Raw genomic sequence first — 23,107 nt, forward strand, 5'->3', positions numbered from 1 at the left:
GTATGGATGTGTTATAATTTATGCAACCAACTATCTATTAATGGACCTTAGGATTATTTCTTTTTCTCTCACAAATAATGTCACAAGCTACCATCTTTATATATGTATTTGTACACTTACAGGAAAACTTCTTTAGGAACTCCTAGAGGTGAGTCAAAAAGTATACACACTTTAAGTTTAAATATAGTACCAAATTTCCCACCAAAATATTTATACCAATATACTATACTCCCACCAATTGGGCCTGAGGAACCAGTTTACCCATATGGTTAGCAAAACTGTTTTTAACCTTTACCAATCCAAGAACTAAAACATTTTTTTAATTTTTTCTTTCGGCCCTGGCCGGTTTGCCTCAGTGGTTAGAATGTCAGGCTGAAGGGTCTCAGGTTGGATTCTGGTCAAGGCCATGCACCTTGGTTGCAGGTTCCATTGGGGCACGTGTGGGAAGCAACCAATCAATGTGTCTCTCTCACATTGATGTTTTTCTGTCTCCCCCCACCCCCCACTCTCTCTGAAAAGCAATGGAAAAACTATCCTCCTGTGAGGATTAAAAAAAAAATTTTTTCTTTTGTTATGAGTGAGTGTACTTTTAAATGTATGTCAATTTCATTTGTTCTGTTAGTCACCTATTTGTATCCTATGTCTGTTTTTATTTTGTCTTTTTCTTAAAGATTTTGTAAAAGCTCTTTGTATATTAAGGATATTAACCTTTTGCCATACATATTGAAATGTTTTTCCCAGTTACGGACAGATTTTAAGCAGAGTGATATTAGATTTCTGTTTGAGAAATCTATCTGCTAGTAGCTTAAATACTAGTATAAAGCATTTAGATTTTATTGTGGAAGCTGTACAAGGTATTGAGCACTGTGCTTCAGGAAGGTAATACTGTCTGTTGTAACTACTACAGATTACCAAAAAAAAAAAATGGAGAGAAAAAAAGCTGTTAGAGTAGTTTAAGCAGGAATGGTGACAGTGGAAATGGCAAATGAAAAGTCAATTTGAGAAATGCAATGAAGAAAGAATCCACGATAAAGACTAACAGTGAGACGTGGAGGTGGAATCAGTAGCACCAAGAATTTGAGCTCAGGTGATTAAAAAGACACTGCTGACAGAAATGGGGGAGTCGGGAGAAGAATGAAGACAGGAAGATGATTTGTTTGGCACAGATACGTGGAGCTTGAGGCATCCACGTGGAGATGTCTGTGAGGAACTCAGAAAGAGGCTCAGAGGCTGGCGGTAGCTGTGGCCACACGCCTGTCCTGGGTAGCGCTGGAATGGGTCAATCTCCCAGGAATGATCAGGACACAGTAAAGAAAGAGTGACACCGCCTTGGACATTCACAGTGCTGCAAGATGATTATCGCTCTCACTCTCGCCTTTTCTCCACTGCGAGCTGCGGGCAGTCTTGGTGATCTCTGTTCCCAGGGCTTAACAGTAGTTGTGTTCTGTTGAGGAATAAACCAGCTGCTGGACCACCATGAAGTGAAGACAAGGTGATCCATTCTACCGCCAACAGTGCTTCACAGTATACGAGCTACTTTCACAAGTGAGCCCATTTTTTTCTTATTATGCCAACCCCTGTAATTATTTCCATCTTACAGATGAAGGAGCTGAGGCGCAGGACTTTGAAATTTGCCGAAGGTCACCTAGGTAGTAAATCATGGTGTTCAGAGGAAAACAGTCTTGATTACAAGTTCAGGGCTCTTTTTGTTATACCTTGGGGCTTCTCCTGTCTGCAATGTTCACGTCACAGTATTTGTCGGTAGTTCAGATGGATAAGGCTGTGTCCCCTTCAATGTTACAAGGGCAAGTTTTCTGTAGATTTTACTGGTATCAACAAAACAGCAAATGTTGAGAAAAACACCAAGTATTAGTATTTTGTGGGGGTTCCTTCAATTTAAACTAGATGTCAAGCCCTGGCTAGTGTGGCTCAGTTAGCTGAGTGTTGTCCCGGGCACCAAGAGGTCCATGATTTGATTCCTGGTCAGTGTCACATGCCTGGGTTGTGGGCTCCATGCCTGCTGGGGACATGCGGGAGGCAGAAGAAACATTTGAGGGAGAATGAGTGGAAGAGGCAGAAGATAACTTTAATGCTTCGCTGGTGTACTGTGCTAGTCTCTTCCCTTAGAATACCCACAGTTTACCGGGGAGACTTTCCGGGGGCCGCCGTGGGCGGTGGGTTGGTTTGTTTGTGGTGCACATCTTCAGTTGGTTATTAACAGGCTGCCTGCGGCAGGGATTAAAGTCTACTTTACCATGGTGGGTAAACCTTCGCTGTTCCTGTGGGATCCTGAGCTCTGCCTCTGAGAGTTAAGGCATCCAACAAACGTTCGTGGCTTTTAATGGGGTGACCCGAGTTACCCTAAGTTATTTGACTTGAGTCCTGAGCCAGCCCCACCCATCTCTACCCAGGGATCAGGTCATCTTTTAAAAATGGAATTTAACAACTTTAAGTGCTCACATACTGTTTATTGTGTGACCGAGGCTGTCCTAAACGTTTTTCATATACCAATTTGTTCAATCCCAATAACCCTATAAGGTAAGTATTATTGGACCCTATTTTACGCATAGGAAAACTGAGGCGCAGAGCGGTAAAGTTATACAACTATTAAGCAGTGGGCCTGAATTTCAAACCAACCCCTCGTGGCCCCCGAGTTCACGCTCCTACTCATTAGGCCCCCGCAGTCACGTCCGCGATCGCGACGTTAATGACCCTGAACTGGACCTCAAGGTCCGGAATGGAGAATGGAAATTGGGGGTGAAGTTTTTCCTTAGGATCCAGCCCTTCTGCTCCAGCAGCGGGGTTGGCCCCTGAGGGCTAAATGCTAAAGCCAGGAGACGGGGCTTATGGGTTTAAGGTCAAATTTTTTTGAATCTATGAAATTTCCCTCCAATTCTGAAGCAGCCCTTTAGTGACGAATCAGCTGCTTATCCCATAGGTTTTACTCTCAGTGTAGCTTCTAGATGATCAAGCAGGCGAAATAAAAGGTAATTAAACGAACACTAAAGGACATTATCTGCTATATACATCTCCTTTCCTCGTCGGCCCAAGATGCGACCCAAGACGAATCTGCAACTCTGGAGTGGAAACCGGGCGGCGGGCTGCGCAGCGACCATTTTTGTTTTGCGGCCGTGCGCTCTCAGAGCATCTTGACTAACAGGACCCAGTGGGGGAGGCGGGGCCTATCAAAAGACGGGGCGGGGCCTGGGGGGACGTGATAATTCAAACGGACTAATGAGCTCGGCGTACCTGGCAAAAGCTGCCAATGACCGGGCGTTTGGGGGCGGAGTCCACAAGTCCTAGTGGCTTTGGTTGCACGGCGGCTTTGGCGCATTTTCGGCTGGTTTGATTCATCCATTTTGAAGAGACGGGGGAGCGGGGGGTTCGTCTGATTACGGGTCTCTGAACCGAGGAGCGGCGTTGTTCGAGAAGCCAGCAGCTCCGGGTTCTGCGGTATCGGCCCCCTCGGCCAAAGTTGGGGGGGGTGGGGCGCCGAGCGCGCGGGGTGGGGGGGGTCCTGGTCTTTGGCTTCTCAACTCGGTCCTGATTCGACAGCGAACATGTCTCGGCCTGTCAGGTCAGTGCGGAGTCTGAGGCCTGGAGCGGGTTGGAGAGGTGGGGGGGCGGGGGTGAATGGTGAAGGAGTGGGGGACACGGGCCTGGAGTCTGCTTTCCCCCGTGCCACCCGTGGCCTCCTCTTTTTCGGGGCCCGCGCGCGCCCTTGAGCGTGGGGGGCCTTGCTGGCGCGCAGTGCTGCGTGGGGGTGGCGGCCGTGCGCCCATGCGCGCTCCTCCCCGCCCGCTCCGCTGCAGGGCTCCGGGCTGCTCCGCTGCCTCCCCCACCCGCCGCACTGGAGCGGGCGGGGTGTTCCCTGAACCGCCAGAGGCCCGAGGGGGAGGGGTGTGAAGTCAGTGCCCCCACCCAGGCCCCACCTCCTCGGGCCGGCCCCTCGGAGTTCCCCGGGAGACATCAGCGGACCCGGGCTTGGGGCCCCCACCTAAAGTGAGGACGAGCGAAGACACCCGTATTGCCCCTTCCCCGTCTCTGCTTGCGTGGGGGGGCAGGGGGGACTCGGCTCTCTTTCTCCAGCAGACTGGGGTGTTCCACTCCGAGGAGGAGGGCAGCACTGTCAGTCCCGCCTCCGTTCTCCGGGGTCGCTGTGGGGCCCCGCCTCCCGGATCGGGCGTGGGCGGGGCCCGTCCTTTCCCCCTCTGGCCAAAGTGAGTTGGGAACTGGTCCCTGGGAAATGACTGCTGCCTCTGCCCCCAACTCGGGGTCCTGAGTGGGTTGAAGCCCCCGAGGTCGCCCTTTCCCTCAGGCTAGAAACGTCCTTCCTCGGGGAAATGTCCTTCCTCCGGGAGGTGCGGGTTAACAGCACGACCCAAATCCCGTGTGGTTCTCGTTCCCGCTAGCTCTACTCTCATGGGCGTGCACGTCTCGATGTTTTTGTAACCCCCTCTTTACCCCGAATAACTTTAATAATAAAGGGGTTATGTTCAGTTAACCATTAGACTTATTCTGAGAATTTCAACAAGTTTGCTGTTCCCCCGCGGACGGTGGAATCTTCCTTTGCCGTCCTCCTGGCTATTGTACGGAATGTGCCATTTCTGGAGGGGTGTGGCTTAATCCAGTCTGTTGAGGCCTTAAAAAGGAGAGCTGTTGCAAATAAATTCTGCTTTTCATGTGATGTCCATGACGTTTTCGATGTTAGGAATTGGTTACTTTGCATAGTGTCTTCTGGGTAAATAGGTAAAGGTATAGTTTTAAAATGTTAACAGTTGTTGCTTCCTCTTCTTCCTTCCAAGTGTTGTGAGAAACGGAAGTGTTTTGACCTAGAGCTCTAAAGAGGGGTTTGGAACCCCGGAAAGGGTTTCGTTCCACACTGTTCTATTTCCTGACTAGACCATCCGTCTCCAACTGGTGGTGGTATAGGACTGCACACCCTGCGCTCGGGTGGCGAGTTCTAACTCCCTGACTGCTTTTCTGCCTTCTAATTTCAACCCGCATCTCTGATAACACCATCGCCACGGGGAAGAATTTTGCTGACGTTTTGCAAGGAGTTTGAATAGCTATTTCAGGTTATATATACATACTTGTTTTGGCATAAAAATTGACCGATGTATCCCATCAGTTTATGTAGAATATTTTCTTTAGGATCAGGTAAAATAGACAGTATCAAATATTCGTTTCATTTGAATTGGATCTTCTGCCAGTAAATTACTGTGTGATGAAATTGGACTATTTTTCTCTGCTTTTTAACTTGTTTACTAGGTTTTGATGACTTTAATGTGACTTTCTTATACTCATATGCCAGAATTTGTGTTTCCAGATTTAGATTCTGGAACAGGAACAGAACTTTATTTTACTTGAAAACTGGGTTTTTAATATCACCAGGTGGAGACAAATATATTAAGCACATTCTATAAGTTTTTTTGGAGGCATTGGGATTTCTGCACTTTTTTCTTGCTCAGTATGTTGTTAAAATAATTTTAACTTTGTTTATTTGCTCCTAATTGATGAATGAAGTTAATATATTGTGGGCTTCTTTTGGTCACTTTAAAATTATTTCAAAGCAACTTGGTTTTTTATTATATATTTTAGTGATAAAGTCTCTTTGTAACTACTTTTAAAGTCTTTAATATACTCATGACCAATAATAAAGCAGAAATAATTAAACTTGAGTTTGGTGGTTTGTTAAATTTACAATTAAAAAAGTCCTCTTAGGGAAGTGCTTTTACTTCAAGGTGTAATTGAAGATCTATGTACCTGAGGGCATTTAACAAAAAAATTAATAGTTGACATTGATATCAGAATAATCAGCCTTGTTTAAAAACAAACCAAAAAAATTTATTTTGGAAAATAATAGTATCAGCTTTTGGAATATGTTTCTTCACTTAGGCCTATGTGTACTTTTGAAGTGTTTCAGGTTTTCAGAATACTGTAAATACTATTCATTTTTATTTTAATATTAACCTAAGCATTTAAAGAAGATTTAGAAATGGCTGCTTGACACCAGTTTTCAAATGAAGGGAATAATAAGCTATAGCAAGGTTTTCCACAGATACATGTAACTTACAGTATTATTATCCTTACCTTTTACAGTATCTGACTCATGTAAATGAGAGTTTTAATATTTTAGGCCTTGGATTCAAATTTATAGCATAAAGTTACAGCCTTGGAGCTAGAAGAAATTTAGGCAAATTCATTTTTTAAGGGACTTAATGGGAACCTGAGCAAATGAAGTGCCTTGTATCGTACACTAGTAGATTCCAGATTGGGTCTATAACCTAGATTTCCCACTCAGTCTTGCTCATCCCCACTCTCCCCCTTTCTGTACAATAATCGCTTTACTACCTTCTTGATAAGTATTGATGTTATTGTAGTGTATGGAACTTTTAACTTTTCAGAGTGCTTTCATGACTCTTAACCTTGTGAGGGAGGAAGAAAAATGCTGTTGTAAAAGATGAGAAAGTTTAGAGAGATTCACCGACTTGCCCAAACTAGAAACCAGGTTTCTTGAAATTCACCTTGGTATGTTCTCCAGAGACCTTCCTCTCTTCCCAAATTGTAAATGATCCACGTCATTCACACCAATTTATTTGCTCCTTTCTTTGTGGGGTAAGTGTGTTTGATACCTTGTCCTTTTTTTTTTTAATTGATTTTTAGAGAGAGAGAAGCATCGATCGGCTGCATGTACCCCTACTGGGGATGGAACCTGCAGCCTAGGTATACGCCCTGACTGGGAATCAAACCCACCACCTTTTGGTGTATGGGATGACGCTCTAACCAACTGAGCCACGCCAGCCAGGACAATATCTTGTCTTGTCTTGTTTTGTTTAGTACTTGAGACTGCCGGAAACCTTTAAACATTGAAAGTTTATATGTGAGAGCATAGGCTCTTACATGTTGATATAAAATTACTTTTATTTTTTGCCATGTTTATAATTATGTTGAGAATTAACAGCTTTCCCATGATCCCAGATTGCTTTCTTTTCCAAGAAAATTTTATTTGAGATGTGTATAGATTTTAAAAGTTGATATTCTCTCACCAGAAAATTAGTTTCAAAAAGTCTTCAGTTAAAGGGAAAACTTGGAAAGCTGAAAGTTCCCAATAGCTTGGGATTTATGATATCATGTATGCATAGGAAGACATTAAAAATTTAGTATTCTAGTAAATGTGGTTGAGACTGGTCCCTTATATCTCTCCCTATTCTCTACTTCTAGGTTGGGGATAGATTTTTTGTTAACCTTGGATCTGTACATTTTATTACTACTTACATGTCACTTTCCTCTAAGAAGACATAAACTCTTCTGTAGACTTTACTTTCAAAGATTCTCACATAACTTGCAAAGCCTGAATAAGAGGGAGAGTTAATTTTATAACACTTAAGTGTTCAACATTTCTCAACATATATGTAGTTAATTAAGCTGAAAATTATAATACAGTGTTAAATTGTGGTTTTTAGAGTGGTTTACTGAAAATACAGAGTCACTTTGCTAGAGGTTTTCACTTACCTTGTTTATCCTTATTGCAACCCTGTAAGGTAGGGTTTTTAAAAATTCCTATGTAACAGATGATGAAATAAGCTTAAAGAATATGTTACTTGAGGTCATAGACCTACTAAAGCAGAGCCAAGATTTGAACCCACATTTTCTGAATGCAAACCTGGTGTTCTTTCCATGGTACCAGTCTTTTCCTTCCTAGTATTTGGCATGAAGATGGTCAGATATTTTTAAATTTAGTAATCTCTTCAGTGGTGAGTACATTCCACACACATAGGTTTTTTGTTCTTTATAGAAAATATTTTATGGAAAATGTGGCCCAGTGTTGTGTTTTTTGTTTGTTTTTTATTTTTAGAGAGAGGGAAAAACATTGGTGTGAGAGTAAAACATTGATCGGCTACCTCCTGCATGCCCCCTACTGGAGATCAAGCCTGCAACCAGGCATGTGCCCTGACCATGATTCAAACCTGTGACCTTTTGGTGCATGGGACAAGAAGCACCCAACTAACTGAGCCACACCAGCCAGGGCCTAAATGTTTTAAATAGGAGTTTTATTCAACTCAGTATTTCAGATAATTTTCAGAGATACTTCTTAATTTAAAAATTTTCTAAACTAGAAAGAACTTCAGAAATTAAGTTCACTTCCTTCAATTTATTATTGATGACTTTGAAGCCAAAAGAATTAAAGTGTAGACATAATAGCAAATTTGGATTTAGACTGCATGAATTTTAGCTGTTCTCCTTTCTATTAGATTTACATTTACTGATAATTGAATCAACATAGAATGTATTACAGGTAAACAATCCCTAGTTTGAAACCATTGGGGCCATATATGTTTGGAAGTTGAAATTTCTGCAAAATTTTTAAAAAGGTGACAGGGTCCCTATACTGTATTAATGTACCATCACCAGCGAGTCTGGGGTAGTGCTCCTATCAAACACATTACTTTGTAGTAAAACTTGGGAATTTTCACACATGCACGCAAAATTAGGAAGCCCCTCATTGTTTAGGTCAAGTCAGTTTTACCACCATATAAGTTATGAAACAACTACAGGGTGCTTATACTGTATTAATGTACCATCACCAGCAAGTCTGGAGTAGTGCTCCTATCAAACATTACTTTGTAGTAAAACTTCGGAATTTTCATGCATGCACACAAAACTAAGAAGCCCCTCATTGTTTTGGTCAAGTCAGTTTACCACCATATAAGTTATGAAAAACTAGGTTTTCAAAACTTTGAATTTCTAAATTGTGCATAAGAGATTTTGGTCCTTTAACAGAAGTCCCTTTCTTAACCTTCGGTTTTAGAAAAATAAAATGTTGAAACTCAGTGGAGCTATCACTTACTAAGCAACTCTTTAAACCAAAATATTCTGCCAGGTATCTTACACATATTTCAAAATCTTGGAACAACTCTTTAGGCAGTGTATATATTATCCCCATTTCATATGTGAGGTAGCTGAGGCTTGGCTAAATTAAGTGACAGGTCCAGTTAGCCTAGCTATCAAGAGGTAAAGCAGTAATTCAAATCCAAGTGTGGCCAACCGAAAGCCAGTATGATCTTTCCTCTGAGACACTGCCATGCATGAGTCATTACTCTTTCTCATGATAGTAGCGCACTTTGCTGTCTCTGGAGAGGGTTACAGTTCATAATAGGACTTTTGTTGGGAAGACCAACTTAAAGTGAGCTTGGGGAAGGGGAGGGTGGTGGAGAAAAGGACAATTTTTGGAAGGAATGGGAGAATATGTGAAGGGATTAAAGGAAGATACTTCAATGTAGAGGGAAAAGCAGTGAAGTGTAGTGTGAGGCTTTGTGGGAAATGTGAATGTTAAATAAGTGGCATTGCTTTAAGTGTGTACATTTTATAGTTACAAGGACATTTCCCCATGGCTAAAGTGAATAGATTCCAAATCCACCTAAAGGTTACTACAAGAAAATTAATGGATTTGTTTTATATATAAATATAGATACAAAAATGCCAAACAGGATATTAGCTAACTGAATACAATGTGTATTAAAGTATATATGATTGATTAGGATTTGTCCCAGGAATAAAACTTAAAATATATCACTGTTTCGTCATAAAAAAGACTAAAAGACAAAAACCACGGCATTTGAAAAGGTTCAACACCTATAACACTCATTAGTACATTACAATTAGAAGGAAATTAAGATAAGTGGAGTTGATTGAACTTGACAAAAGTTACAAGCTAAGGTAAGTTGTTGCATTTTTAGTGTTTCAATTAGCAAGGAAACTATTTCGGGAAGGAAGGTAACTTGGCACAGCAAAAGTAAACCAGCCTCTGCTTAGGTTTATATAATGGAGATGGTGAACTCCATTTGAATAATAGTACCTTGCATTTACAAAGTGTTTTATAATTTTAAAGCTTTGTCTTGTGGGTTTCGTTCAGCTCTAAAAATTAGTTTAAAAGAGAAAGTAATTTCAAATAAAGGAAGATTGGTTTTATTTACTTATTCATTTATATATTTGGTCTGTTATTTCCAGAAATATAAAACAAGGCCACCATATTGTATAACTCCGGGACATCGTCCGTATCTGTATTATAGTCCGTGGGAATGGTGCCCCTCTGGAGTTAATAAGATTTAGAGTCTGCACAGCCAGATGGGTTGTATTATAAACTTGGTTACTTGAATTTAGTAACAATGAAGTTACTGAGCATGCTGTGAAGTGTTACTTATATGCATTTTTAAAAATTCTTAACTGCAAACTCTAGATGAAGTATCTTTTTAGATTGTTGAGACTAGAGATAGTCTTAATTTAGGCAACTGCTATATTGTACACAATAGAAGAAAACATTTACTACTTGACCACTTGGATCAAACTGGGGCATCAACTACTATATAAATAGCCATCATTATACGCCTTCGAAATACTTAGGTGAAGAGACCCCAGGTTGCCAAAAAAGTGTTTCAACTGGATATAACGTTTTCAGGTGCTTTTAGTGTGTATCTGTTTTTTGAATTGTGCACCTGTTCAGTTATTGCTAAGCAAGGGTTTCTTCTGTCAAGACAAAATGACCTAGAAGATGAACTACTTGAGAAACTAAAAATTAACTTGATGGAGAAAAATCCACCCTGCTTGTCATTGGGTCAGGATAATAGACACAGCTCTCTGAATTCCACAGGCATGCTGCATCTATAAAGATTTATAATGATTCTCTAAAATCAAAGACTATCAAACTTGGCCTATTGAAGTATCAATAAGAATGAAACATCACACGTTTGTCAGAAAGAGCTAAGTCCTTCTGACATGGAGAACCAGCCTCAATTTACAACCTCAGAGGTTCAGAGGAGGGGTTGCTGGACACAAATTTCACATCTACCTCTGCCAAGAAATAGGATGAGAGGTCCACTTTGCAGTTCAGACGTAATGTTGACCCATTTACACACAGTCCTATTGTCCTATTGAGCCTATCAAAGCACTGCTTCATATAAATTTCACCTAAATTCTACTTTTCCCCAGATCATGTTATTTTTCCTTTTTGGTGAGATGCTCCACACTTCTGATGAGTCATCACCTTCACTGTAATGAGTCAATAAACGACATAGAGCTACATATTTGTCCCTGGGGGTAGGGTTAAGCCACTGGGGAGACACCGTCTCTACTACAGACAGGACTCTTGGTAATGTGCACGTCTGAGACCCCTTCAGTTTGGTCTGCTTGAGGTTTCTCTGTCCCTAATTGCATAGGGTTTACAATAAACTTCTGTGGGCAAAAATCTCGCCCATTTTATTTATATAATTCTTGGTCTTATACTCACTAAAATTTGTGATTTAAAGTATTTTCCTATATGGAGAGAATTTAAATATTTTGGGAATAAGGAGTGAGTGCCACACAAGAGTTAATATTTATTCATCTGGACTAAAACATTAGCATGTTGATAAAAAAGATTTAGTAGGGGATTTTGACAGTTACCTAATCGATGTGCCTCGATCATCATTCACAACTCCTTCACTCTGTTCCCTTTTCTGCAGAAAATAGGAACTTGATTTTTCCATTTGAAAAACTTTAAGAAACTCTTTCCTGTAATTTTTTTTGCTTGTTTTACTTTTTGCCTTCTTATATCTTGTGACTTTTAAAATTTTATGTTTAATTATAAGCAGCAGAAATATGAGTTGCAGTGAGAACAATATATCTTAGCCAAGAGGAACTTAAAACTCAAGATAAAGGAAGCATTTGTAATAAATTACCCTGAATTTAGTTCAAGTATCCTAGCTTTTATGAACTAATATTCTTATATTCTCAGAAAATCTGTCATACAAATAATCTTTTGAGGGATAGAAGAATGAAGAAAGGTAAATGTCCTAAGTTTTAAAGGGGAAAATAGTTAATATGCAGAAACTGTAATGACATCAGTTCTATAGGGTTGATAGATTTGTGTGAATGTTTAGAAGTTTTGAGGGGCAGCAAATAATCAACAGTGCCCTGTAGGGTGTAGAGTTTGAAAGTTGACTTTACCACTTTGAAGCTTGTGCTGTAGTCAAGTTACTTAGCCTTTCTTAGATTTAGATTCTTCAGATAAAATAAAATTAATGTTAATTAGCTCCTCAGGAGATTATTGTGAGACTTAAATGAGAATTTTTTATTAAAGTTTATTTAAAAAGTTACAGAGGTAGTAGAAGTGAGCTAGATGGGCTGCGTAGGCTCAGGAAATAAGTTATAGGGGCAGAATAAGGGCGGGGGCCCTTGGAGCATAGGAGAGAGGCAAAGGTAACAGGCCTGGAGGTGAGAAGAGGTGGAAAGGACAGGTTCGGGTGTGCTCCCGTGAGGAAGAATGCTCTTAAATGAGAATTTAGGTGAAGTATCTGGCACATAGTAACTGCTGTTGATAAAAATCAGCTTGGATTCACAAAAAAACAAGTCTCATCAGTATTTTTTATAATCTTGGTTTTCAGGGATATCTCAAGCATTTGATTCAAATTTTGTTTTTACCACACATGTAATTGAGCATGTTTCTTTAATGCAGGTCTTTCAAAACTTGAACTTGTTAGAAGAGGTGATCTGACCAGGAAACCTTTAGAAAACCTACCTTTACAGAGCACAAGTTGGAAAATTCTGTAATGAGAAAAATTTTTTAATTTTAAGTAAGACAAATTTATGGTCTTAAAATTATTCTTTTAATGAGCTGTGTTTCATTTTTGTAGTTCCTGGGAATATTTTGTTTGAACAAAAAAGGTTTACTTCTAAAAAGTTTTAACTATCATTGATTTAAACCATCTAATTTGCTTTTTAAAAAATTTATTAGTGTAAAAGAATACTGTTAAAAACTGGGTTTCTCTTTCAACAGGAATTTTGACAGAGCTTCACATGAGGTCCTTGTGGGGAAAATGAAGAAATGTGGGCAGAATGGTAGTTCGCTGTGATGGACTTGTGCCTCAGTAGCCATATCCAGAGAAGGCTGATTAACAGATTGATATCAACCTGGAAGAATATTTCCACTCCTGCCTTAAAAGGCTTGTGCTGATTAAGTTTGCCGATAATAAATGAATTTAAGAAAGATAAAAAATATGTTGAAGTATCAGTATACAAAAAGGTTTTAGATTTTGGGGAAAGGAGGCTTTAAGTAATTGCAATAACCAGTCCATTGTGTTATTTAACAGTCCAAAAGGCAACTGAGATCTTGGGTTGCATTAGTACAAATGTAGAGTCAAATAGGAAGAGTAAGGTCATTATTCTGATCTCCCCCCCCCCCCACCTCTTAAAAACCCTATTGTTATATTTAGATTGCGGCACTGCTTCATGGACTGTAATAAATCTGAGGTGGTGTGGAGGAAAGCAGCTAGATCGTGAAGGTGCTCAAAATATGTTGTAAGGAAGAGTTAAAAGGAACTCTAGTATTTAGCTTTGAAGAAAAAAGTGGAAACTGTTATATAAATTTTAGGGGCTGCTCTCTGGATTAAGGGTTAGATTTAGGCCGTGGTACTCCTAGGAGGTAGACAAGATAGAATCGGTGAGTGGACTTCAGAGGCAGATTTTACCTCATTGAGAAGAACTGTTAAATTATTGGAGTTTTCTTAGAATAGGCTGCCTTGGGTGATCAGGAGAGGTTCTCAGTCATTCCCTTTTTGATAGGATAAGCTCTGGGTAAGGTTGGATTCAATTGTCTAAAGTCTAATGGCCTAGTACATATAATACACATAGTATCATTATCACATCACCCTACCACCAACACGCCCCCCCATAACGCGCCACCAAACTTCGATAGATTTTGTGTTTAAGCTTGAAAAAGTGATCTTTTAAAAAGATAGGAGCCCTGCCTAGCCAGTGTGGCCCAGTGGTTGAGCATCCATCTATGAACCAGGAGGTCACAGTTTGACTTCCTGTCAGGGCACATGCTGGGATTTGGGGCTCTATCCCCAATGGGGGAGGTGTGCAGGAGGCAGCTGATCAATGACTCACTCAGCATTGATGTTTCTATCTCTCTCCTTTCCTCTCGCCGAAATAAATTTAAAAAAAAAAAAAAGGATATGAAACCTAGTCCTGGCTGGTGTGGTTCAGTGGTTAGAGTGTCAGCCTGTACATCGGTATTTCTCTTTCTCTCTCCCCACCCTGCCTCCCTCCCACTCTCTCTGAAAAGCAATGGAAAAAATATATTCTCAGGTGAGGATTAACAAAAACAACAACAAGAGACAAATCTAAATAGGAAAAGTTTTTCTTTTGTGGCTATGGATCAATAACGAGTAGTTTTTTGTAAAGAGATTTTGGGAATCTTTTGCAATCCACTGTTTAGTCTAAAGCAGTGGCTCTCAAACTTTTTTGATGAGGTTCCAGTAAGAAATTAATTTGACATCACAATTTGCTACACACAAGTACACAAACACCTAAAATAAGTTTCAGGAACTTATCATTATTTAGGTACAGTTTTCTCTGATATTTTCTATTTTCCCTTTCTCTGAAAATGCTGGTTATACACCAGTAAGTTGATGTCAGGACCCAGTAGTGGGTTGTGACCTATAGATTAAAAAACATTGTTCTAGCCCTGGCTGTGTAGCTCAGTTGGTTAGAGCGTTGTCCCCAAACCTCAAGGTTGGGGGTTCAGTTGCCGGTCAGGGCACATACAAGAAGCAACCAACAAAATGCATAAATAAGTGGAACAAGTCAATGCCCCCCCCCCCACCTTTCTCTCTAAAATCAGTTTTAAAAATATTAAAAAACATTGTTCTACAGGGTCTCCTTCATCTGATGAAATGAGATTTTTACCACTTAGGTGACTGGTGAAAAGATCTATGCTGGCTATTTGGGGTTTCTGAAAACTCAGATTTCAAATGCACTTTAAGTACATAATAAGAAACTTGTAAATTATAGAAAATTAGCAAGGTGGGTTGGTTCTTCCCTGCATTGACCAGAACAGTATAAGTTCTTCAGGGTGAAAAAGCTTGATTGAGCTAGATAAAGTAGTAGATTGTCTAAAACTCTCTGATTTGCTTAGAGAAAATGGTTTTGTGTTCTTTAAGTGGTATAAAGCTTACGGTTTTTAAAAGTTCTCCTCACCTGGAGCTTGCTAGTTATCTTTCTCCATATTTTGATGTGCAGGTTTATTATAAAGTAGAACCGGATTATGGGGTTTTAGTTGTTTTCTCATCTAAGTTAGTGATCCTTTCCTTCAGAATGTTGGCTTTACATTTCAGGAATATCATGTTTTGGTCTCACCCATCTGCTGCTATAAGAAAGAAAAAGCATTTGGAGGGTAGACTTATCAGTATTTAGTAGAAAGAAGTTGATTGTCCTTGCTGGTGTGGCTCAGTTGGTTGGAGAGGCCTCCCATACACCAGAAGGTGGTGGTTTGATTCCTGGTCAGGGCACATACCCAGGTTGTGGGCACCTGCGAGAGGCAACCAATCTCCCTCCCTCTCTTACTCTCTCTCAATTCAAATTTTTTTAAAAAGAAGATGATTAAGAATGGAAGAAAAAAATCCTGTTGCTTCAGATTGCTTGAGTTATCAATGTTTGGTGCTCAAAACAGATCTTTTAGTGTTCTGCTTCCACCTTTACCTTTCTTTTTTGCATCTTAGACTCATATAAAAGTTGGGCCTTCTCATCTCAGTCTTCTGGTGATCATCTAGGAGTTGTTTCATTGTGACCAAAGTGCACTTAGAATCTAAATAGATTATATCAGCTTTTAAAGTAAGAGTAGGCACATAATTGACATTTTTGTGTTCCTATATTTTGTATTTAAACATTTATTTTCCTTACAGGGTTACAATTCTGTTCTCTAGTGCAAACTTTTAGACTTGTTTAGATGGAACTCCAGTTGATATGAGTGATAGAAATCTATCTAACTTGTATAGTGGCTTTAAAATAGCTACTACTGCTACTTTTTCTGGCCTTAGTGGTTACTTGAAAACTTTACCATAAAGTTGGAAATAATAATATAACAACAGGGCATTTTAGTATTGCTTTTTACCCGAGAATACTTTTTCCATTGATTCTTAGAGTGGAAGGGAGAGAGAGAAACATTGATGTGAGAGAGACATACCGATCGTTCCCTCCCGAAGGTGCCTTGACCGGGGCTGGAGGTCAAACCCACAACCCAGGCATGAGACCCCTCGGGGTGCTGGCCAGTGCTCTAACCACTGAGCACACCAAGCAGGGCTGGTATTGCATTTTAGTGAAATGACCCACAGACCCTTTAAGACAGTCTCTAAATGGTACCAGAACCATGGTTTAAAACATTGTGACTTATGTTCAGATAATTAAGAGTGTTACTTACAAGAGTTCAAGATTGCAGTGATATTCTGGGTAGAACAAGTTAGTGCTTACAAGTAATAATAGCTGCTATTTATTGGGTAGTTATGTACCTGGCACTCACAACAATCTTGGGAGATAGGTATTGTTATTTCTATTTTACAGGTGAGAAAACTGAAATTCAGTGAGGGGAGGTAAATTGCTCAAGGACATAGAACTAACTAGTAAGTGGCAGAGTCAGGATTTAAGCCCAGTTCAAAAATCTGTATTTTTAACCTTTATTCTATATTGAAATCTTGTTTTGTTCTCCCAGTTCTAGTTGTTGATGCTCATTTTACTGAAGAGTTGGCTTAGCTTTGGCATTTAATTTGTGGTATTTTAAGGAAGTAGGAATGTTTCTTTGTTTTCAGCTATAGAAGTAAAACTTTCTATGCCCTTAGACTTAAATATTTTCTCTTAAGGATTTTGCTTCTTTCCCAGTATATCTTGTCTGTTTCCAGTTTACATAGGAATAAGTTCATCAGAAATACGTTTCAGCACTAAATAAGGTAAATCTCAAAGTAGTGGAAATAGTATGTTGTTTGGAATAACAGCCTTAGAGGGCAGGAAATGAACCAAACTATTATTATAAATCATTATACGTAATGACTTATGTGAATGAACCTTGTTATCACAAATTTTTTAAGTTATGGGTGGATACATTTTTTTACTACTCATGAAACAAGGTTGCCTCTATATTCATATTTTGCTTTACTCAGGTTTTAGAGTTTTTGTGATAAATGTAAGATAATTCTGGCCATTTTTACATCTTTGAAAGTTAAAATATTTAGTGTTTCAAAGGAAGGAATGGTGTTCTAATTTGATTTTGAGAAATTTAAATTTGTGTATATGTCAGTATAGTCTATGTGGCATTTTTATAGTTCTTGTTGAAAACTAGGATAGAAAAATATATACTAAATAGTTGCCTTTTAAAATTTCTTAGATTTAAAGTAACAAGTTTTTTTTTTAAATTTTAATTTTTTTTATATGCTTTTATTGATTTCAGAGAGAAGGGAGAGAGAGAGAGAGAGGTAGAAACATCAGTGACGAGAGAGTCGTCATTGATTGGCTGCCTCCTGCATGCCCCATCTGGGGATCGAGCCCGCAACCCAGGCACATACCCTGACCGGGAATCAAACTGTGATCTTCTGGATCCTAGGTTGATGCTCAGCCACTGAGCCACGCCCAGCCGGGCTAAAGTAACAAATTCTTTCATATGGAAGAAACAAGATTTTCTTTCCTCATTAAGGGCAGTGGTAATTAAATGTCTGATAGGGTGAAAACTCCAGTGGCACATACATCCTCTCTGCTGATACCCTTTCTACCCTAATCCTTTGCAGATGCCAAGTCCATTCACTCATCAAATGCATCTCTTGACTTTGGTGTTCCAAGTGAAGGAGAGACACCCCTGTCCTCAAGAAGTTCACATTTAATCGAGAAGACAGACATTTAGTAGATTATATAGTATCAAAGGATTAAAGGTGTTGAAGTGAGGTGGAATCTATTATGAGTGGGAGTAATATGAGCAGCATTCTAGGCCAAGGAGCAGCATAACAATAAGAAACAACATGATTGGACGAATTACGAAGTTCCTGGGTTGTTTGATTGTTAACTGGCAAGAGATAAGACTTTAAGAAGATGGGATTTATCCTCTAACATAGCTTATAAAATTAGGTTTCTAGCAAATCTCTTAAATTTGGCCCTAAGAGCAAAAAGTTCAGAAAACATTTGAGTGCCTACTTTTTACTTGCTGTGTACCAGAAATGTGGGTATAAGATATGGTTGTTACCTTCAGGAAGCTCAGATTAGTGATGAAAAAAGTGGTACAGCGATGTGTGTTAAGATATGTTGCATGCAAAATAGTTGACCATTTACAATTAAAAAAAAAGACATCTTTTTCATTAAACTTTAATAATGTTTAATTTCTAGAATAGCATCTTAGATCTGGCAGCAACTTAGGTCGTTAATTTCAACAGAGAAGGATCTGAGGCCCAGAGAAATTGAGCGATTTGCTTAAAGTTCTAGAACCAGGACGCAGGATTCTTACTAACAAAGATTCTCTACTTATTACTATATAATTCCTTTCTGGAGTGTTCCCCAGTGATACACTAAGAAACTATCACTCTCAAACTGTTAGAAAGTTATTTATGTTGAATCCACACTTAATCGGATAACCAAAGTTTACTACTACTATCATTTCAAATCCCTAAAGTAGCTAGCATGTTTTCCCTTATTCAAGTTTAAAATCTAATTTATTCCGTTGTTCTTCACCATTCTAGTTTGCATCCTTTATATAGTCTCATGGGACATATTTATTGATTTATGGTACCCAGAAATTGTACCGATATTTGAGTTAGGATCCCACCAGCATGGATAAACTGGAATAATTATGCCTGCAATTTCAGAAACTGTTCATTAATTATTAGTGATTAAGATTTAAAGTTCCCTCTTCTGGATACTTTCCTTTCCCTGGTTCCATGTCCCGTAGTCCTTGATCCTAAATAATGCAGAAAATGGTCGTCTTGCATTATTATCATAATACTGTTTCTCATGGCAAGTATCATTTAAAATCACTATTTGCCAGGCCGGTGTGGCTCCGTGGTTGAGGGTCAACCCATGAGCCAAAAAGTCACTGGTTTGATTCCCAGTCAGGGCACATCCCCAGATTGCAGGCTCGATCCCCAGTAGAGGGGGCATGCAGGAGGCAGCCTATTAGTGTTTCCCTCTTATCGATGTTTCTCTCTCTCTCTCTCTCTCTCTCTCTCTCTCTCTCTCTCTCTCTCCTCTCTGTCTAAAAATCAGTAAAAACATTTTAAAAATTATTTTAAAATAAATCAAATCACTATTTTGTTTGAATGTGGAAGGCATTTGATTACCAGCCCCCCTCCTTCCAATAGTTTGTTTTTAGAAAGAAAAAAGTTATTTTTTGTTTTAAAATAACATTTACCATCCTAATCATTTTTAAGTGTACAGTTCAGTAATGTTAAATAAATTCACATTGTTTTGCACCCCACCTCCAGAACTCTCCTTTTGCAAAATTAAAACTATGCATGCCATTAACTCCCCATTCCTCCCTACCCCAACTCCTGGCATCCACCATTCTACTTTCTATGAATTTGACTACTCTAGATACAGCATATGAGTGAACTTAACTGTCATATTTTTTAAATTAACTTTTCTAATAGAATGATGGTATCTTTGATTTATAAACTCAGCTTATAACAAAGCTGAACTACTAATAGCCTGCTGTTGACCAGAACCCTTACCAATAGAATAAGCAGCTGATTAACACATTTGTATGTTACATGTATTATAATACTGTATTAATGCAATAAAGTAAGCTAGAGAAAAATGTTATTAAGAAAATAGGAGGAGAAAATACATTTACAGTACTGTACTATATTTATTGGTGCTCTAAGTTTATATCATCTGTTTACAAGATGAAAAAAATGTTATAAGTGGACCCATGCATTTCAAACACATGTTCAAGATTCAACTGTAATTGGAGCATATTTTTATTTTACTTTATTTATTTTTAAATATATCTTTATTTCAGAGAGAGAGAGAGAGAGAAACATCAGTGATGAGAGAGTCACTGATCGGCTGCCTCCTGCAGGCCCCCAACCAGGGATCGAGCCCGTAATCCGGGCATGTGCCCTGACTGGGATCCTAGATCGATGCTCAACCAGTGAGCCACGCTCGGCCGGACTGGAGCATATTTTTAAATCTTGCATCTTGACTCATTGAGGCAATAAATTGAGAAGATAATTTATTGTTGGTAGACTAAAGAAAAACAGAAGGCAAAATTCCTTAAGAGCCTTTTCTCTCTACAGCCAAGGGTGTGTCTATACCCTTTTCAACATTGCTCTAAATACGTTCTCAGAATTCATTCGTACACCTATCATTTTTGTATGTTGTATAGAAGTGGTACTTGTGCTTGAATTCTGGCCTTACTATCTTTGAATTTAAGTGATGTTTTTATCTTTATTATAAAACCAGGAATATCCTTCTGCTCAGGTTTAAGTAGAATTGGTGGCTTGTTTCTCTTAATCCTTTCAGTTCACTTGTTCAGTATCATTTTGTTACTTCCCATCTAAGGCTCTTTTGAAAGCCAGGCTATCTGGATACTTACGTGGAAGCTTTTATACAGGGTGGGACAAAAGTAGGTTTACAGTCGTTTGTATGGCAAATAATACAATAATAATAAATAATACAAGAACAACCTTTCCCATACTCAGAACTGTAAACCTACTTTTTAAAAATTTATCTTTATCATTGAAAGTATTACTGATATCCCTTTTCCCCCCTCAGTTACCCTCTCCACCCTGAATCTGCCCCACCCCCCCAGGCCTTCACCACGCTTTTGTTCTAATTCTGTTTATGAGAAAGAAATGTGTGTTGTAACATCTTAGAAATCACATTTTTATGATCTTAATTAGAATCTTTTCTTTCTACAGAAATAGGAAGGTTGTCGATTATTCACAGTTTCAAGAATCTGATGATGCTGGTAAGTTTTGTGATTTCAATAGATTACAAATTGGACCCTACTAGTGGAAGAATCTCCAGCTTATTTATTTTTTATAATGCTTTGGAATAAGTTTTATTTTTAATTTTATGTATGTAAATTACATCAAGGTCTGTGTCACCCAAAACAAATGTTGAACTTGCATGGATTTTAACTTTTCCTTAGTAAATCATTGATACAAACATTTGAATAATTTTTTCCTTACTTGGTTTTGGAGACCAGAGTTTACATGTGCAATAATTCTGATGCAGTGTTTATTAGTTAATATATCTACTCCTATAATCATAGTTTAAACTTGTACCTTTTAATAGGGAATATTTTAATTTTTTGCGTAATAAATTAAGATGACAGTGTTTGTGAAACAACTTCGATTTGTGAACTGACTCATAGAATGAGTAGTGTATCTTAAATCTTAGCCATAACTGGTTTTTTTTAGAATATGATGTTTTTAATCTCATTTTCCAGATGCATTTACTACTTTTTCCTTTTTTTAATCTAATTTTATTTTATAAAGATAATATGTGCACTTTGGGAAAACTTAGAAAATGTAGAAATATATAAGGAAGAGTAAAAACAAAACAAAGCACATAATCCAACCTCCCAGAGGGAATACTAACATTTATTAAATGCTTGCTAAATGTAATCCTCAGAACAATCCTGTTAAAATAGGATGTGTATTATTATTTCCATTTTGCAGATAAAGAAACTGAAGCAAAGATATTACTCAAGATTTCTTAGCCAGAAAATGGTCATTTTCAACATTTTGTTGAAAAAGTTTTTGAGTTTTTTCCCCCCCTTTTAAAAATCTAGTTGAAGTCTTGTAGGATTTTTGGGTTCTGTCCTTCTCCCACCCCACCCCTACTTATGAGTATCTTCCTCATGTTATTTAGAAGTTATTTGAAAAATTCCTTTTAATGGTTGTACGATATTCAATAATGGAATTTATAATGATCTGACCATTTAATAATTGCTGAAGCTTCATGTATAATTGTGTAGTAAACAGTTTTGGAAAAAATCACCTTTTAAGGTGGGGTAATTTTCTTCAGTTTAATAGGGCTTTTGAAATTGGAGTTATTTTGCATAAATAAGTGGAACAACAAACTGATGTTTCTCCTCCTCTCCCTTTCCTCCTCTCTCAAATCAATTCTTAAAAAAGAAAGAAATTGGAAATATTTTTCTTAAGTGCCAGAGTATACCATACTTAATACTTTAAAGGTAATTTACTTGATAACAGAAATTGTATTAGGATTGTAGAATTTTACATTCTAAAAATGCATATGCCCATATTACTATAATAGTTTTAAAATAAATATGAAGATGTGGAACCATGGGAAAATCTGTAATAAATTAAAAGGGTAGGATATAAAATGATAAGAGATATTTGGCTGTGAATATGTTAAAATATACACATGAGGACTAGAGGTTAATATGCAGAAATGGAAATGATTAAGTTAAGGTAGCAGGACTGGAAAAGGAGAATTTACTTTTTTTAATGAAAAAAAATTATTTGGAAAATCCTGTTCCTCATCATTTAAATAGCATGAGACATAATTATCTCAGAAAATCCAGTGGTAATTTCTACATGTACAATTCATGATATAGTTTATTGATTTTTGGAAAATGTTGTGTAGATGAAGATTACGGAAGAGATTCGGGCCCTCCAGCTAAGAAAATTCGATCATCTCCACGAGAAGCTAAAAATAAGAGGCGATCTGGAAAGAATTCACAGGAAGATAGGTGAGAGGCATTGTTAATTTGTTCTTGCTGCCACTGTCAACCACTCTGAGATGAGGGTAATTTCTGATCTCCAAGTTAGAATCTTCATTTCTTTTGCGAAGGCTCTTGTGGTTCAGTTAAAGTTGTTTTTGCATATTTCATCCTAACTTGGGCAGGCTGCCTGAGTCTAGACTTTGGCCTCGTAAAGGTCATGAGGCTTGCTTGGACTCAACCTGGAGTCCACGGTGATCTCTGAGAGTGCCTTTGTTGCTACCTCAAACCTCTGAATGTAGCCAAAAGGTTGTTTAAGTATGCAGTTTGTTACCTGAGGTTAGTATTGACATTCTCATTGTAGTAATTGCAAAGTATGAGTGACCTTTCACATTCAGTCACAAATCACTGGTAGAATGATAACTAAAGCTTATAGAATTTTACGTGTATAGTCTGCCTAGTTTTATCTCCTATAATCAGTTCTCCTTTGTTTAGATAACTTACTCATTTGGAGCAGTTTCCCTTCCCTTAGTTTTATAAAGAGTTCAGATGAGTTGTAATTTTAACTAAAGGTGCCACATGAGACCAGTATATTGTAGCTTTCTCCTCTGTTCTTACAGGTAG

At 38.5% G+C, this 23,107-nt stretch overlaps 1 protein-coding gene across 2 annotated transcripts in view; it reads left to right on the forward strand.

Annotated features, from left to right (window-relative positions):
* Window positions 1-3,261: 3,261 nt before the first annotated feature.
* The window catches only part of NUCKS1 (nuclear casein kinase and cyclin dependent kinase substrate 1), a 32,142-nt gene continuing 12,296 nt past the window's right edge, over window positions 3,262-23,107 (forward strand). Inside the window, exons 1-3 of one of the 2 annotated variants that reach the window (XM_081120466.1) lie at window positions 3,262-3,577; window positions 20,709-20,758; window positions 22,408-22,513. In XM_081120466.1, the coding sequence (XP_080976592.1) occupies window positions 3,561-3,577; window positions 20,709-20,758; window positions 22,408-22,513 (173 nt within the window). In that variant the 5' untranslated portion in view covers window positions 3,262-3,560. The remainder of the gene's footprint in view (window positions 3,578-20,708; window positions 20,759-22,407; window positions 22,514-23,107) is intronic. The other variant, XM_081120467.1, reaches the window with a different exon arrangement.

Source organism: Miniopterus schreibersii (genome assembly GCF_964146895.1).
Source record: "Miniopterus schreibersii genome assembly, chromosome: 19".
Classification (NCBI taxonomy): domain Eukaryota; kingdom Metazoa; phylum Chordata; class Mammalia; order Chiroptera; family Miniopteridae; genus Miniopterus; species Miniopterus schreibersii.